Source organism: Leptopilina heterotoma, unplaced genomic scaffold (genome assembly GCF_015476425.1).
Source record: "Leptopilina heterotoma isolate Lh14 unplaced genomic scaffold, ASM1547642v1 Lhet_1, whole genome shotgun sequence".
Classification (NCBI taxonomy): domain Eukaryota; kingdom Metazoa; phylum Arthropoda; class Insecta; order Hymenoptera; family Figitidae; genus Leptopilina; species Leptopilina heterotoma.
In genome coordinates, this window is record NW_025110812.1 from 1,474,382 (window position 1) to 1,492,964 (window position 18,583).

General features: G+C 35.8%; 1 protein-coding gene across 3 annotated transcripts in view; it reads right to left on the reverse strand.

The window, feature by feature from the left end:
• The window catches only part of LOC122512820, a 415,571-nt gene that overhangs the window by 334,510 nt on the left and 62,478 nt on the right, over window positions 1-18,583 (reverse strand). For all 3 annotated transcript variants that reach the window (XM_043628901.1, XM_043628916.1, XM_043628944.1), the window contains one exon: window positions 5,447-5,553. In XM_043628901.1, coding sequence (XP_043484836.1) covers window positions 5,447-5,553 — 107 coding nt within the window. The remainder of the gene's footprint in view (window positions 1-5,446; window positions 5,554-18,583) is intronic.

Below are 18,583 nucleotides of genomic sequence, written 5' to 3' on the forward strand. Positions count from 1 at the left end.
ATTTTGTTAGGGTTTTTGAGGTCAGTTTACGAATATGAACCATGTTTTTTGAAATGGTAGACACACCGTCAGAAGTATTTTCCATTTTGTTTCATTACACTTGATGTACTTCTCGTAAAAATATTATTCCTTAATGTATAAATACTTCAGCACTGGGGGGTTGATTCTGAAACTTTTACACTTCCCACTCTCACACCTCACCTTCTGTTCCCGCTTTCCAATTGTACTTCCCACCTTCCATTAACACTTTCCTCTTTCACTAATCAGCTTCCACAAACACTTTCCACTTACCACTTTCCACCTTCCACTCCAACTTTTACTTCCCAGTACCTTACTTTAACACTTTCATTATACTCACCTTCCACAAATACTTCCCACTTTTACTTCCCACCTTCCACTTTCCACTCCCACTCTCACCTTCCACTTTCAACTCTCACTTTCCACCTTTCACTTTCTGTTTTCACTTTTCATTCTCACTTCCCACCTTTCACTCCCTCTTCCTACCCTTTACTTTCTGTTCCCACTTTTCATTCACACTTCCCACCTTTCACTTTCCACTCTCACTCCCACCTTCCACTTTCAACTCTCACTTCCCAACTTCCACTTTCCACTCCCTCTTTCCACCTTTCACTTTCCACTCTCAATCCCACCTTTCACTTTCAACTCTCACTTCCCACCTTCAACTTTCCACCTTTCACTTTCTGTTCCCATTTTTCATTCTCACTTCCCACCTTCCACTATCACTTCCCACCTTTCTCTTCCCACTTTCACTTTCACCTTCAACTTTAAACTCTCACTTCCCACCTTCCACTTTCCACTCCCTCTTCCCACGTTTCATTTTCCACCCTCAATTCCACCTTCCACTTTCCACTCTCACTCCCACCTTCCGCTTTCCACTCCTTTCATTCCGATTTTTCACTTTCCCACCATTAGGTGTGGATAGGGAGAAAAGGGACTGAAAAGGAAGAAGTGAGAGTGGAAACTAGGAGTTGAAAGTGGAAAACGAAAGTGCGAAGTGGAAGGTGGGAGTGTAAGCTGGTATGTGATAGTGGAAAGTGATAGTGTAAGGTGGGAAGTGAAAGTGGGAGTGGGAAGTAAAAAAGTTAATGAATCGACACCCTGTACACTTCTACAGTGTAACCGTCACTTGGAAGGGTAACTTTCAACAGAAACACTCAATAGACCTTATGCTTCTTCTTATTTTACAATAGTGTGCAGAAATATGTCCTCTACTTGATTAAATAGTTAAAAACTTTAAGATAAAAATTTTTTTTGTGTTTTTTACATTCTGTCCCACTGTGATATGAAATCATTTTTAAGAACTTACGATTTCATCCCGTAAGTGAAAATTTAGAAATATATAAAATTCCTGACCCATTTGCGGAGTGAATTCCACAATTTCAATTCAATTAGTTGATTTGATAAATTCCATTATAGCAAGACAAGTTTCTCTCCTAACCAATTCCACATTCATCCTTTGATGTCTATATTTTGACCAAATAAATACAGAATAGATATATTGCAATTTCGAAAATTATAAAACTTATAATTGACAATTGAATTTCGATTTTATCAACAGAGAAGCTTGGACCGCTAGTTATCAAATCAGGACTAGTTCAACTAGTTTCTACATTGGAGCGCTGCAATCAATAACTTGGAAGTCGTAGAGAAAAATTGCGACACTAAAGGAGAGATTTATCGACTGTCGATACGATCTTATCTCGTTCAAAGAAGAAGCGAAAGAAATAGTAATAAATTCCCTCGGCTATTGAATTTAAACTGCATTCTGTATAGCAATTAACATTAGGTGCGAGAATGGTCGCACGCCTTCGTTACAAAATGTTGACAGTTGTGGCGACCGGAGGTTTTGTGTGCGCCGCGACTGTATTGCTGGAAAAAAGGGATTTTCAGAGTGTGAGAGATCGAACACTGAAGGGAATGAGAAGAGAAATGGCACGGGAATACACACGGAAGAGGTTGCAACGATAAAACCAATAACTATTAATCGAAGCGCCACCGCACATTCGGCAAAGTCCGCGAGATCCAACCGCAGTTGCCTCTAGCCACTGCCCGCCCCCGCCCACACCCCCTTTTACCAACAGACCTTCCCCTCACCAAAACTAACGAGCTCCCGTCTCTCACTTTGCACAACTCCTCTTCCCCCCCCCCGGAATTCCCGCTCTCCCTTCCTACATCACATCGTTTCCCTTTAACTCCAGCGCAACGTCCACACGGACCGTCTCCCCATTATCGTTTACCAGCAAAACCCTTTCCGCTAACTCGCCATCCCTCGAGTTTTAGCTTCCAACATCAAACCAACATAGAGAAATCATCGATCGTGTGCAAAATTTGAATTGGGACTTTGGTAAGCACTTGGAGAAACTGCCGCTGCCAATGCTGAAGTTGCGTTTGTTTTCGCATCGACAAAAGGAGGCGGGGAATGAAAGGGAAGAAAACTATGAGAAAGAGAGAGAGAGAGAGAGAGAGAGAGAGAGAGAGAGAGAGAATGGTTACCAAACGAAAAGCAATATTCCCCCGGCTGACATGGCGAAAGTTGACTTGTCCGAAAGTGAAAGGAAAATTACATTTTGGCGCATTGTGATTGGATGTGAAGCAATGACGTGTGGTGGATCGTGATATCACCAAGAGAATTTTCGCGAGGAGGACATTACGAATTTACATATACCAATGTCGATTTATCATCGCTCTTGTGCCCTTTCGTAAATATAAATCTCAAGATACACTCTCTGAAACTCACAGAGAAAAGCGAGTGTTGTTTTTGATGCGGGTAAATTTTGGTAGGGTAATTTTAGTGAGGATAAATTTTCTATAATAGAAAATTTACCTTATTTTCAGTGTTAAAATAACACTTCCGAGCTAAAGTTTGATGCAGACACTTTTAACACCGAATTCAGTGTTAAAATAACACTCACTTTTTTCTGTGCTACGTGGGAATTGTCGTATAAATTTTTGATGTTCCCAACACTCAAACCGATTGTCAATTCTGAATAAAGTGGATTTATGAAAATTTAGAGAAATGTTTTCAAACATGAAATTCCTTTAGACCATCACGTGGAATTTATAATTTTTAATTCAAAAAACGAATGCGTACATTTGCATAAAGTGATTATCTATTTTAGACGTTAATTAGTTGTACGTTCCACTTTTCACTCTCACTACCCACTCCCACTTTTCACTCTCACTTTCAACCTTCCACTCTCACTTCCCACTCTCACTTTTCACTCCTACTTTTCACTCTCACTTTCCACTCTCACTTCCCACTGCCACTTCCAACCTTCCACTCTCACTTCCCACTCTCACTTTTCACTCCCACTTTCACTTCCCACTGCCACCATCTTTACACTCACACTTACTTCTCTCAATTTCTACCTTGCACTCTTAATCTTTAATCAGGTATTTTCATTTAAAAGAGGGAGTAGTGGTGTGTGAGAGTGGAAAGGTTACAGAATCGACCCCCTGAGGGTGGATTCTGTAACTTTTCCACTTACCACTTTCTACTCTAACCTCACACTCTCACTTTCCACATTCCTGTCTAACACTCCACAAAGTGGAAAAAGGGAAATTATTATGTGAAATGAAAGTCGGAAGTAGAAAGTGGGAGTGGAAGTGAGAAGTGAGGTTGGAAAGTGAGAGTGGAAAGTAAAAGGTGGGAAGTGAGAGTGGAAAATGGAAGGTGGTAAGTAAAAGTGAGAAATAGAAGTGGGTGTGGAAAGTGAGAGTGGGAAGCGTAAGGCGGAAAGGGAAGGTGGGATGTGAGAGTGAAAGGTGTGTGTATGAATTGGGAGTGGAAAGTAGGTGTGGGAAGTTAAAATGGGAGTGGAAACAATGAAGTGAACGTGGAAAGTGGGAAGTGAGGTTGGAAATTGGAAGTGAGAGTGGAAAGTGAAAGTGAGAGTGGAAAATGGAAGGTGGGAAGTGAAAGTGGAAGGTGGGGAGTGAGAGTGGAAAATGGAAGGTGGAAAGTGGAAGGTGGGAAGTGAGAGTGGAAAATGAAAGGTGGGAGGTAAAAGTGGGAAATAGAAGTAAGAAGTGAGTGTGGGAAATGAGAGTGGAAAGTGGTAGTGGGAAGCGTAAGGCGGGATGTGAAAGTGGAAGGTGTGTGTATGAATTGGGAGTGGAAAGTAGGTGTGGCAAGTTAAAATGGGAGTGGAAACAATAAAGTGAACGTGGAAGTAGGAAGTGGAAAAGGAAAGTGTGTATATAAAGTGGATAGTAAAAGTGGGAGTGGAAACTAGAAAGTGAACTTGTAAAGTGTGAAGTGAGAGTAGAAAGTGTGTGTATGAAGTGGAAAGTAAAGTGGAGAGAGTAAGTAGGAAGTGAAAATATAAATTGAGAGTGGAAAGTGGAAATGAGAGTGGGAAAGTGCGAGTGGAAGATGGGACTGAAAAGTGGGAGTGGATTGTGAAATTATGAGTGGGAATGGAAAAAGGGAGTGGATAGTGAAATTAGGAGTGGAAAGTGAGAAGTGTGTGTAGAAAGTGGGAGTAGAGTGTGAGAGTGGTAAGTGAAAGTGTGAGTAGGAAGTGAAAGTAGAAATGAAAAGTTAGAGTGGAAAGTGGGAGTGAGAAAGAAAAGTGGGAAATGGGGGTGGGAAGTGAAAAGTGGGACATTTATAATGTTTTCAATGAGATCAATACTATTGTCAATGTGAGATTTTGACATGTAGAATATGGAAAGTTTCTAAACTTTTCATTTCCAATGAAAAATCGACAAAATTCTAAATTCTCCTAATTGAAATCTGATCATTATACTTTTTTTAGTCTCTCAATTATATGAATTGTAAAGCAATAAAACTAAGGCACTTTTATTATGCGATGAAAAAAGGTAAATCTCTTTCGATTCGCCGGCCACGATTGACGAACATGAGAAACGATGACTCGTCTCCGATAACACAGTGCGCGAGGGAACATGCCAAGATATATGAGACCAAATATCCGGAAAGGGCGGTCTTGCAACCTGGACACTGTCCGAGAGAGATAGAACCGATCACCAAAGGGAGATGAATATTCCAGACGAGATCCGTCTATCCAATAATTATAAAGTCAACAAAGATCTTTATTAATTTCAAAAAATTGTAATTTTAAATACAAAAAGAAAATTATGTTTCTATACTGTCTTTTTATAGTGATCCTTCAGTATTAAAAGACAGAAATAGAAACGTTATTTTTAAAACGAACATTCAGAATTTATTACTAAAAAATTCCATCCACGAATTCCTCGTGGAATTTTTTATCGATTACCATCTTTTTCAATATTATCTCTCTTTCACTTGGAACCGAGTTTTTTTTTGAAAAAATGAATTTTTCAATGGCGTATAAATGAGAAAAAAATTTACTAGAATTCAATTTCAGGTTCAGCTTTTGAATCTATTTAAGTTGAGTAACGAGTGAAAAAGATCATTGGTTTATGTGTCGAGTACACTTACCGTTGCTGCCGTGTGTATCTCGGGAGGCGAAGGGGTGGCGGTGGCGGCTCTACTACGCGAGCCATCCTTGGCCGATATCTGCGCAGTCCTCCAATATCCTACATATACTGTAAAAACAAAAAAGTTTAATTTTTATAGAATTTTCCTTACAAGGGTAGTACATTAAAGACATAAACTATAATTTGATATAATTCGCTATTGAAGTAAAAACTTGCAATAAAGAAATTTTCATCTATAGTTTGGTCTTAATAAATATAGGTTTCCATATTATTCCAGAAGAGGACTATGGACAATGGATTATCAGAAATAAATTACTATTTAACATTTGAGATATTATAAAAATTAAATTACTATCAAACACCCTCAAACGTTGAATGATTGACATTCAGTTAACAATCAGGTTCAAATTAACAACATTAATTAATTTTATCTTTTCTACTTCCCACTTTCCACTTTTACTCCCCACTCTGACTTTCCACTCGAATTTTACACTCCCACTTTCCACGTTCCTGTCTCACTCCACAAAGTGGGAAATTATTATGTGAAATGAAAGGGGGAAGTAAGAGTGGAAAGTGGGAAGTGAGTGTGGAAAGAGGAAGTGAGAGTGGAAAATGGAAAAGGGAAATGGAAAAGTTACTTCCCACTTCCATTTCCCCCTGTGGGTTGATTCTATAACTTTCCCACTTTCCCCTCACTTCCCGCTTCCACTTTTCACTCTCACTTTCTACTTCCCACTTCCACGTTACTGTCTTACACTCCACAAAGTGGGAAGAAAGAAATTATTGTGGGAAATGGAAGTGGGAAGTAAGAAGTGGAAAGTGAGAGTGGAAAGAGGAAGTGAGAGTGGAAGTGAGAGGGGTAAGTGGAAGTAGGAAGTGGAAAAAAGAAAGTGTGAAGTCACGTTTTTGGTTCATAAAACCTTGTGTGTGAGGGGTCACTGGAAAAAATTTGTACTGTAAAGTTATCGATCGTTCGGTCATCATTCATGTACATTTATACTTTCGGTGCAACAACCTCCCTCAAATATTTAACGTTTGCTTATTAATTTTCCTGATTAATAATCGAATTACAATTACAGTTGTGAAAAATGTAATCGATAGTAGAGTAATTAATAAAATATTAATAAAACAAACGAGGAAAATTATTATACAATATAATTATTATAATTAGAGTTATTTAATTGCACTTCTTATACAATATTATAAAAAAAGAAGACTAGATAAATGTTTTATGATTTTTTTTTTCAAGAGCATATCATCAGAAGAAAATAATAAAGTTCTCTGAAACGATATTTCCATTATGTGTTTTCTTAATGTTGTCTTTACGAAAGGACGGTAATTCAAGTTGCGTCATATAATTAGAGTTACGTCTTCATTGTTGTCAATGAGAGGTATTTCTGGAAACGATACTGTACTGAAAAGGGAAAATAACAGTAACCTTTCCATCGTTCTAAACAGTGCAAGTAATTGCATCACCAAGAGCCTTAAGGTTTACGGCGTTTTTGCTATGACAACCGCGCTTGTTATTATCTATGACGAGAGAAATTCTACTCAAAAGTTATGTTATTTCTCCAGCCTCTGTCTCCCTTTTTTTTTATTGGTTTTCATCGTAAGAAAGGCGAAATATAAAGACTCTCTCTGACTCGCATTACATCGAACTGTTACCGCTTCGACAGTAAAAAAAAAGTGCGTTCTTTATTGCTTTCACATTTGACGCCATAGCTATAATTTTATTTTTATCATCGTGTATTTTTTATTTTTGATAATTTATTGACTCTTTGATGGAGATGTGATCAAAACAAGCGCAAAGAGAGGTGAGTATTGTATTTTTAATTGAAAATGGAGAAAATTGTTATTGTTAGTTGACTTGTAATAATGATTTACTTCATGGGAGTATATGGATCTTTCAATGGAGTTATTTTACATGACAATGCTATTGGGGAAAATTTATTTTTTCAAGTTACTATTTTCTAAATTTCATTGGTCTTCTGATGACATCGGCATTAGTTTTTTGGAGTGTTGCATTGTGGGTATCACGAACTATTTCGAAAAAAAGGTAAACAAGGGATCTTTTTCGATGCTAAAAAAGAAAGTATTCCAGCTTTTTTGTCCTGAAAATACTTTTGTCGGTTTACAACTATTTTCATAAGCAGTTTTGATGGTTTTTGTAAAACTGCTAACCCGTTCATCCAGGGGATCAATTCTGTAATTTTTCCACTCCAACTTCCCACTTACATTTTCCACTCTCACTTTCAACTTTTTAATTCCCACTTTCCACTCTCACTTCCTACTCCTACTTTCCACTCCCACTTCCCACTGTCACTTCCCATATTCCATTCTCACTTCGTACTTAATACTTTCACTTTTCACTCTTACTTTCTACTTTCCACCTACCACTCCTAAATTCACTTCACACTTTCGTTTTCCACTTTCAACTCCTACTTTCCACTCTCACTTCCCACTGTCACTTCTCATTTTCTATTCTCGCTTCCTCCTTTTTACTTTCACTAACCACTTTTACTTTACACCTAACACTACTCATTTCACTTCATACTTTTGTTTTTCACTTTCAACTCCTATTTTCCACTCTCACTTCCTACTGTTACTTTCCATTCTCGCTTCCTACTTTCCACTTTCATTTCCTACTTTCACTTTTTACTTTCTACCTACCACTCCTAATTTCACTTTACACTTTCGTTTCTCACTTTCAATTTCTAATTTCTACTCTCACTTCCCACTTCTATTTTTATTTCTCACTTTCATTTACTCCCCGCATTAAAATCCTACTTCCGCTTTCCACTTTCATTTCTCACGTTTCTCATTCCACTATAGATCAAGAGAAAAAATATTATAGTAATATATCAAATTAGTTTTACTAAATAGAAAAAAGAAAACAGAAAGTGAGAGTGAAATTAGGAAGTGGATAGTTGGAAAGTAGGAGTGCTAACTGGAAAGTGGGAGTGAGAAGTAAGAGCGGAAAATGGAAAGTAAAAGGTGAAAGTAAGAAGCGAGAGTGGGAAAGTGGAAGGTGAAAATTTGGAAGTGAGAGTGGAAAGTGGGAATAAAAGTAGGAGGTGTAACGTTGGAAGTGAAAGTATAAAGTAGGAGTACTAACTGGAAAGTGGGAGAGGGAAATGGAAAGTAGAAGGTGAAAGTAAAAAGTGAGAGTGGTAAATGAAAAGTGGAAGGTGAAAGTAAGAAGTGATAGTGGGAAATGGAAAGTGGAAGGTGAAAGTTGAAAGTGAGAGTGTAAAGTGGAAATAAAAGTAGGAAGTGTAAGTGGATAGTAGGAGTGCTAACTGGGAAGTGGGAAACGAAAGTAGAAGTGAAAAGTGAGAGTGGGAAATGGAAAAAGGAAGGTGAAAGTGGAAAGTAGGAGTGCTAATTGGAAAGTGGGAAACTAAAGTGAGAGTGAGAGCAGCAAATGAAAAGTGGGAAGTGAAAGCGGCAAATGGAAAGTGAAAGGTGAAAGTAGGAAGTGTAAAGTTAAAAGTGAGAGTGGACAGTGGAAAGTAGGAGTGCTAAGTGGAAAGTGGGAATGAGAAGTGAGAGTCGGAAATGGAAAGTTTAAGGTAAAGTTGAAAGTGGATAGTAGGAGTGCTATCTGGGAAGTGGAAAACGAAAGTGGGAGTGAGAAGTGAGATTGGGAAACGGAAAGAGGAAGGTGAAAGTGGGAAGTGAGAGTGGATAGTGGAAAGTAGGAGTGCTAACTGTGAAGTGGGAATGGAAAGTGAAAAGTGAGTGTAGAAAGTGGAAGTGAGAGTAGACAATGAAAAGTGAAAGTGAGAGTGAAAGTGGGAAGTAAACGTGTGAGTGGAAAGTTACAGAATCAACCCCCAGAATCTTACGATCTCTAATTTTGCTTAGTAAACTAGAAGGTGTCTCTTTGAGTTCTATGTTATATTTGTCTTAATCCGTTTTTCTGGGATTCCAAATTCACTTGGCTTCCGAACGATCGAGCCTGTATTAAGAATATCCAACTCCGTTCCGATTAGAAATTCCATTAACTCCTGTTTGTTGAAGTAATATCTACAAAAATGGAAAACCTTCTGATCCATATCGGAAGATATATGAATTGATTGAATTTATTAAATACTTGAATCCAGTATTTAACAGACAATTTCACTTTTATGGAAATTAATTTTTTTTAAAAATGAGAATGACTTTTATTTTCCGCAAGTTTCCGGTTGATAAAACAAACTCGTATTTCGAAATTAGCCCTCTGCGTGATAGGAACGCCCCGATAATTATAATCAGTTAGGTAGACGAAGCAGTACAGTGTGCCGTAGGGTGTGGATGCTGGTGGAAAGAGAGGAGGATGAGAATGATGGAATGGGAGAGAGAGAGAGAGAGAGAGAGAGAAGGGGAATGGAGATAGAGTTGGTACGGGAGAACTGTGTCTCGTTGCGACTGAGGGTGGACACAGCATTTACATCATTTAATTTATGACCCTCCCTTGGACGCCGTGGGCAACAGCCCAAGCGCTGGGGCAAGAGTAAGCCGACCGAGAGTATAGCTTGTGGAGGAGTGAGAGAGAGAAGGAGAGTGCAGTAAAGTGAAGCTATGTTAGAAATAGGCGCTGCTATGGGGAGGACACATACTAATGCGAGTCGAATAAATTTGCATATGTATGAAACCGAATGTGGATGCACTTTGGACTCCTTGGTGATGTGCGGGAACATTGTGGAGATAGAGACAGTGAATATGTAAGAGGAAAAGGGAGAGAGAGAGTACGATCGATGTAAAGGGTAGAATGATTCAGAAATTTGTATAAGACCTGTGGCAGGACCTGCCAAAAACGTTTCATGTAAACTATTGTGCGGTACTCGACGACCTTGGGGAGTTAAAGGACCATGGAAATTGCCAATTAAATCCTAGACCTTTATTAAGTCACTAGCCAAACTTGAAACATGCCTTTCGGCTTCTCCAAGAAACAATATTCTTGTCTACCACATAATAGTTCTAGACAAATAAATAAACAAAGTTTTTTCTTTCAAACCAACCATAATAGAGATTTCATCTATAGCTTACCCATCAGCTTAGTCTTGTTATCCTCTTGTATTTGGTATCTCTTTCTTAATTTTTCGAAAGTTGATTTGAATCTGCTTGCGAATTATTGTGTGTGATAAGGCGTGGTGACGAATTTCCACTATTGGTAGCAGCCAGAGACGAATTTCCTTACAGGTGATTTTCGTCGTTACAGCAAGCTGTAAGGAAGTGACCTTAGGACTAGGTCAGGGAAAACCTTCGTCTTAGACGACCAGTTGTGGAGATTTAAAAAGGAAAGCGAAATAATAATTGGACTTGCTGCTAAGTTTAGTTTATTAAATTAAATAAAAGTTTGGTGACATTTGATATTAATGTTTATAATTAACACCCATCAAGGAAAACTCATGAAACTAGGCATTTTTAGCGTTCCAAAATTGGGTAGACCCCTTAATTAAGAATTGTAATGTATACTAATTAAACAATGTCGCGTTGAGTTTAGCTGCTTTGTTAGAAAACAAATGACAACTAAAATGTAAGTATCCAATTACAAAGGTAGCGAAAACAGAATTTAAGTTATAGTAACTTGAAATAGAATATTAGAGTCGCGTATCCTGAAGGTTGCTGTGAAAATAAACTTTACGTTTCAGAAGTTCAAAAACTAAAATGTCTTAGATCTACTAAAATTACTTCGAGGTAAAAGCGAAAAAGAGTCTCAGACGCAAAGAGGCAGCATATTTTTCCACTTTGTCTTCATAGCATCAATCACTGATATTTCAATTTTTATTCAAAAAATTTAAGAATTGAACCAATTGCACCTAATTGGGTGGAGGATGATCTGAAATTAAAAATCAGAAAGATATGAGTTTATCTCAAATTTTAACGAAGGGAATATCCATTTTTAAATTTTTGTCAATAGTTAGAGTTACAATGTGTGGATAATAAGATTTGGAGTTAAGAACAACTTTTATTTGTCTAAAGGTTCATTTGAGGGAGTTTAGAGTACATAAAGACACCTGCAACAGAATTCTATAGTTTCCTCTTGTAGGATTAGGTTCGACGAAACTCAAGGAAACAGACGTCCTTCCCATAACCTATAACGTGCAAACGGTATATTTGGCGTCGGGATTACCGGAACTCAAACTTTGATTGGCTCATCTGGTGGAGGTATCAAGTTTTCGAAAACGTACAACTTGAAACAAACTCCCTCGTGTGTTCGCCAAATTCCAACAAATCGGATCGAACAACCCGTCCCTTCGCGAACTGTTAAGACTTGTAAATTGCTTTTTCTTCAATTCGATTAATCCTTCTTTTTGAAAAGTATAATTAAAAAATGGGTGAGAAATTCATACTTCATATTTTACGTTTAGACAATGACTTTGATAAATATTAAAACAAATTATTATATATCAATCAATCGCATACGCATTGTCACAATGTCGCAAATAATTAATAATCCCAAAGTATAATTTAAACAGAATTATGAAATTTTAATACGCGACTCAACAATGATGAAATTCCGACATTGTAGAATAGAAATTCCATATAAATCTAATTATTAAAACTATGCGAAAAATGTAAGGGGATTATGGATGGAATTTGTATTCTAATAAACAGCACATTTAGGGTAAAAAATTATGTCGACTTAACGAAATTATTTTTAAATCTTTGTTGTGGTATTTTGTTAACTGAATCTTAGTTAATTTAATTCCCCTCGTTGATTCGCAAGAGAATACCGTACAACGGGTTTTTGGACAAATAGATGTAAATTCCAGTTTTTAATAAAGCGGTCTCTTCTTAATTGCCAACTCATCCCTATTGGATGTTACTAAGACACTTGTATGGATCGATTGTTTGCCAGACGAACTTTACTGATGACGAGGCGTATTGCAGTCCCTAGGTTCCCTTTACTTAATTTATTTATTATCGAATTTCGAATCTCGTGATCAGACTCGAACTTAACGTTTATTATATTTTTGTATTGTATAGTAACAAAATAATATAGAATAATGAATTATAAAGACCAAGTCCACCTTCTTGAATTTTTAAAAAAAGGCCACCATGCAAATAAAAATAGAGGTTCCAACCTTTAATTTAAGCCCAATTTTGATTTTTTTTTTTTGTTTAATTTAAAAATGGACAGATAAACGCTGTGATATTGATTCTGGATTCCTATTTTCTATCAGTGAAACTATTGTAAATAAAGTTTTGTTCTATTCTTTTGAAATTCTGTACGTACCGCTACTAATTTAATTGAGGACTCATCAATACTATCATCATCACTAATGGCATTACGATCAAGAGTTTCAACAATACCAATTCCAGTAATGACACCAACTACTTGTAATGACTCGTTTGATGTGGATAGTGTAACTTTTTATCAACTGATCAACAAATTGATTCAAAATGTGGAATTTCTATTTTAGCTTTTAGTAAACAATCTAAAAATTCTAGTCTACACCCAATTTATTATCGATAGCGTACTTCGGAAAATTAATTCCCAAAAAGCACATTTTGAATCCAATGGAAAATTACTTTCTCTAACTATTGTATTATTCGAATTATCCTAATCACTAAAGGGCGAATACTTGGGACAATGTTTTCTTTACACTATTAACTTTGTTGCATAGAGTACATTGGATGATACTTAAATAATAAAATTTTAACACACACGCTCTAATAAGGATGTTAAATAAAAATAAATTCTCGCAAAGATATATATTGAAAACTCACATAAAAAATTGACGAACTTTCTATATATTTGTATGACGTAAATTTCAGCGACTAAAAATAAAAAATCCAATCTATTCATTATTTATTTTGTGGAAAAACTTTTCACCACATGTTGAATTACAGTAAAAATTTTTTTTTTTTTATTATTTAAATTTAAAAAACGCAAACCCAGTACTAAAATATTGATGAAATGTAAATATTTATTAATAAACAAAACGCGGTTTAAGTAAACATTACAAGCATACTCGCTCTTCCATTACGTGAATAAAAAATTCATCTATGCATAAAACTATTATTAGCTTAAGCCAGATTTTAAATAATTAATTTTTTTATAGTGACTAATTAATTTTTATTTAAAGAGAATAATTATTTTCTACGTACATGGTAGAAAAATTATACATGGGATGTAGAAATGGTGAAATAGAGAAAATTATAAATTTCAACTAGACCATAAATTCAAATTGATGTCTGCTTAAAAATTCCAAGTGCATTCACAGTTCTCCACGGTTTCGTTATGGCCGTCGGTGACGATTTGCACCGCGATCGGTTTTGCACGAAAATCCATTACACGTGCCCATCACGACCACCAACCATCACCCACTAACAGTATGTGGTTAGTATTCTATATACGTGACACAATGAAACTAACTTGACAACTCTAACCATCAAATCGATTCTGTAAAACCAAAGTAATATCTCTCGTTTCTCATTAAAATTGTTTTAATGTATTCATGTTGATTTAATTTATTAATTTAAATAATGTTTAGTCTCTACACTTATTTTTTATATTGTTAAATAATTTTTATATAATACTAGCGCCAAATAGAGAAAGATCCAAAGAATAAGAAGAATCTTCTTTCTCTGATACAAATTATGGTTTATGGGAAAAAATCTTCAAAGCAAACAAATGAAAAGTGAGACGATTTATTCAAGCTATGTTCATAAAAAACAACAATTCACGGAATTTGATTTTGAATATTCAGAAATATCGTGACAATTTCATTCAAATGGTTCTATTAGATTGAGAATTGCGAACGCCCTCTTTTTTTCCCCCTACGTATACACTTCCTATACAACCCGTCTCGTTGGGAATTTATCGGAAATGAGGTCAAGTTGATTTTATCCTCGGACCTGACTAGAAGTCCATGCTCTAAATGTATGTATGTATATATATATTTCCGAAACGGGAGAGACATTATTTATGATCGGCACATCTTTATTGCTTTTCTATAGCTAGACTCGCTAGAGTATGAATTTCTGAAAGATGGGAAATTGGAATTTAATGTCGCTTTTCTTTATTATCAGAAGTGCAAAAAAATTGTTATATTTGATGACTTGAAAAACTTTAGGTTCACTATGTGCTAAGTTTGAAAATGGTATTGACGATGTAATTGATAGTTTTAAAAAAAAAATATTGTGATGTAGTGGGGATATTAGTCGAAAGGTGATAATTTATGTTGGGAGACTTCCCACCTTCCACTCTCACTTTCCACATTCACATCCCACATTCAACTTTCTACTCCCAATTCTCACTCTTACTTCCCATATTTTCATCCCACTTTTCACTCTCACTTCCCACTCCAACTTTACACTCTCACTTTCACTTCCCACCTTTCACTTTCCACTCCCATATTCACTTCCTACCTTCCACTTTACATTCCTCCCTTCCCACTTTCGCTACCCACTTCCACTTCCCACATTCACATCCCACTTCCAATCACACTTCCACTTTCCACTCATAAATTCACTTCCCACCTTTCACTTTCCACTCTCACTTCCACTTCTCACTTTCCAACCTTCCATTTTCCAATCTCACTTCCACTTCCCACCTTCAACTTTGCACTCCTACATTCACTTCCAACTTTCCACTCTCACTTCCACTTCTCACTTTCCACTTTACACTCTCACTTCCCACTATCCGCTTTCCACTTTCAGTCCCCACCTTTCAGTCTTACTTACACTTTCCCTTCCCATATTCACTTCTCACCTTCCACTTCCACATTCACTTCCTACCTTCCAGTTTACACTTCTACCTTCCTACTTTCACTAACCACTTTTACTTCACATACTTACTTTCCACTTGGCACTCACACATTCACTTCTAACCTTCAACTTTGCACTCCTACATTCACTTCTAACTTTCCACTCACACTTCCACTATTTACCTTCCACTTCACACTCCCACTTTCATTACCCACTTTCACTTCCCACCTTCCACTCTTACTTACTCTTTCCATTCTCACATTCACTTCTCACCTTCCATTTTCCACTCCCACTCTCACTTCCTACATTCGCATCCAATTTTTCACTTTCCCAGCATTTGGAGGGAGAATTGAGAAGCCAAAGTGTAAAGTAAGAGTGGAAAGTGAGAGTGTAGTAAAAGGTGGGAAGTAGTAGTAGAAAGTGAAAATGGGAAGTGAGTGTGGGATGTTGAAAGTTGTAGAAGAAAGTGGAAGGTGGGAAGTGAATGTGGAAAGTGAGAGTGTAAAGTGGGAATAAAAGTGGAAGGTGTGAAGTGAATGTGGAAAGTGAAAGTGGAAGGTGGGAAGTGAGAGTAGTAAGTGGAAAGTGGGAGTGTATAGTGGGAGGTGAAAGTGGAAGGTGGGAAGTGAAAGTGGAAAGTGAGAGTGTAAAGTGGGAGATAAAAGTGGAAGGTGGGAAGTGAATGTGGAAAGTGAAAGTGGAAAGTGAGAGTGGAAAGTGAGAGTGTAAAGTGGAAGGTGGGAAGTGAGAGTAGTAAGTGGAAAGTGGGAGTGTAAAATGGGATATAAAAGTGGAAGGTGGAAAGTGAGAGTGTAAAGAGGAAGGTGGGAAGTGAGAGTAGTAAGTGGAAAGTGGGAGTAGAAAGTGGGAAGTAAGAGTGGGAGTGGGATGTGAGAGTGAAAAGTAGGAAGTGAAAGGTGGGAAGTGAGAGTGTGAATAAAAAGTGGAAACTTACATAATCGACCACCTGAACTTAACAAATGCATTGATGGAGACAATTTTGAAATTTAAAATGGCGGATCAAATATGTCGGACGAAAGTATGAATAATTAACGAATTTTGTTATAAATTATTATCAAGAGGTTTATGAAGACGCTGATTATGAATCTGAACTTAGTTTTTTTTTAAATTCAAAGGTTAAATTTATGAAATTTTGTATGAAAAGAATTTATTTCTAGACGTAAAGGCATAATTTTTTTTGCAATAATTGAAGAAAAAAAGGATTCATTTCAAGTCAACATTCTCGATTATTTTCCGGATAAAAATTGATCCCTACGATTCTTATCAGTTTGAATCCAATCCTTCTACATAGTATGTACACGAGTCGTATATGGCCATAAGCGTAAAACCGAAACATTTGATAGCTCGAGCTCGATATATTCGCATATTGAACTCTAGAAACAATAAGTAGGGAAGACAGGAGAAAATCGAAAGAGGGTGTGCGATTGCGAAAATAAAATATCTGCAAATACCAAGGATTGTATTTGTATTTGCATCACTGTGGAACATCTTCTTGTCTATTTCTTTCCTTTTTTTTCCTCCCCCTTTTCATTCTTTCTGATACTTGAGAAAAAAATGTATGAAATAGTAACATATTCGAAAGAATGTCAGCTGACTCTTTTCTCAATTCCATCACGTAAATATATATATATATATATATATATATATATATATATATATATATATATATATATATATATATATATATATATATATATATATATATATATATATTCATTCAATATAAAAGAAATTGTGAAGAATTTTTCTTTTTTAGAAAAATAACTAAACAAAGTGATAAGAAAATTGATTTTATTATTTCTATCTGCTTTCAGGATACGATCTTTGGGTAATTTTAAATTTCTGATGACATCGATAAAAGTTCTTAAATGTGTAGAACTTGGTAGAATTGTTTTACTATATTCATTAACAATCTATGTAATTCGATTTTTCTGGATTTTATAATATGTTAATTTAATGTAGTTTAGTAATCGCTTGCCACAAAATTGATGAAAATCAGGTAAAATAATATGCGTTTGTAGTTGATAATCAATGTAGGAAATTGCCAAAGGCCATAACATGTAAATTAACTAATTGTACTTGGAATTGATTAATTAACTTTAAATTTTATATTGTTAAATTCATGAAATTAATTTAAATTAAAGCTTACATTGAATCAGATGCGAATTTGTAATTATTTATATACTTAATTTTAAAGAGAACACTGTTTTTTTTAACCTTTAGAGGGCCTGTAAATTTGCACAAATTTTAGTAGTTTTTTATTCAAAAAAATTTATAAATAAGAAGACAATTCGATAAAAAGATTCGTCAAAATAAATTTTGGCCTCTAAAGATTAATACCTCCTACTAAAAAGATTTATCTACAAATATAATTGTCCAGATAGTATTTTATCTGAAAAGTACGTCCCTTAGAAAAATATTTCTTTTAGAACAATTAATTTATTTCTATCTGTTATTGAACTGAAAGAGTGACATATTTTTTGAAAAACTTTTGGTAGATTTAATTTTTTTTCAAGGTTTGAATCAAGATTTCTCAAGATATATAATACTGATATGAAGTTTCGCCTCGTCATTTTGTCGTGATCGCGAACTAGTTTCGTTGTCAGAAGTCATGCTAACAAACAATAGAGCCACGTCTATGGGCAAACAAACGTAATTCGATCTTGAGTGTAATCACCGACGCTTTGATGGTTCGCTAGTGGAAACGGAAGCGATGTGCCTTTGTTTACATCGATCCAAGCTCCAGACAAGACTTGTTTCCTCTCACTCAGCACTTTTCCCCTTTATATATTTTCTTGACGTGCACAAAACTTTTCCCACTACTCAACCACTGTCAAGTTGACGTAAACGAAACACTAGCAATTTTAATACAAAACATACATATAGATCTCGATGTACGTATATATATATATATTTTATGTTTGAAATTTATTTACTTGTTAACGATCTTTACAAAGTTTATCGAACATTTAATGAGCTTGCTCAAAAGAAGATGATTGATGGTAATTTGAAGATGATAACTATTTCTTCTGTACTATTTGTTTCATATCTAGAGATGACTTAAATACTGTTACTTGTAGGCGGATACCAAAGTACGTGGGATAAAAAAAATTACATTAGCAACCATGGACTTCTGTAGGACATCCGATATTTATCATAAATTCCGAAAAAATTTTTTTAATTTATTTTAGAAAAGGTGAAAAAGAAATTAAAGAAACATATTTTTTTTTATTGAACTCCAGTGAATTTAAAAGTCAACCGATTCAGCAGTTCAAAATAAATGAAGTTCGAGTGGATAAAAGTATTTTGAGACGGGTTCACAAGTGAGATTTAAAATCGATGGAATGTATATATGTATAGATCAAAATGTAGAAGAATATCTCGCCCAATTTCACTCGATCCTGCTTTGCAAGCA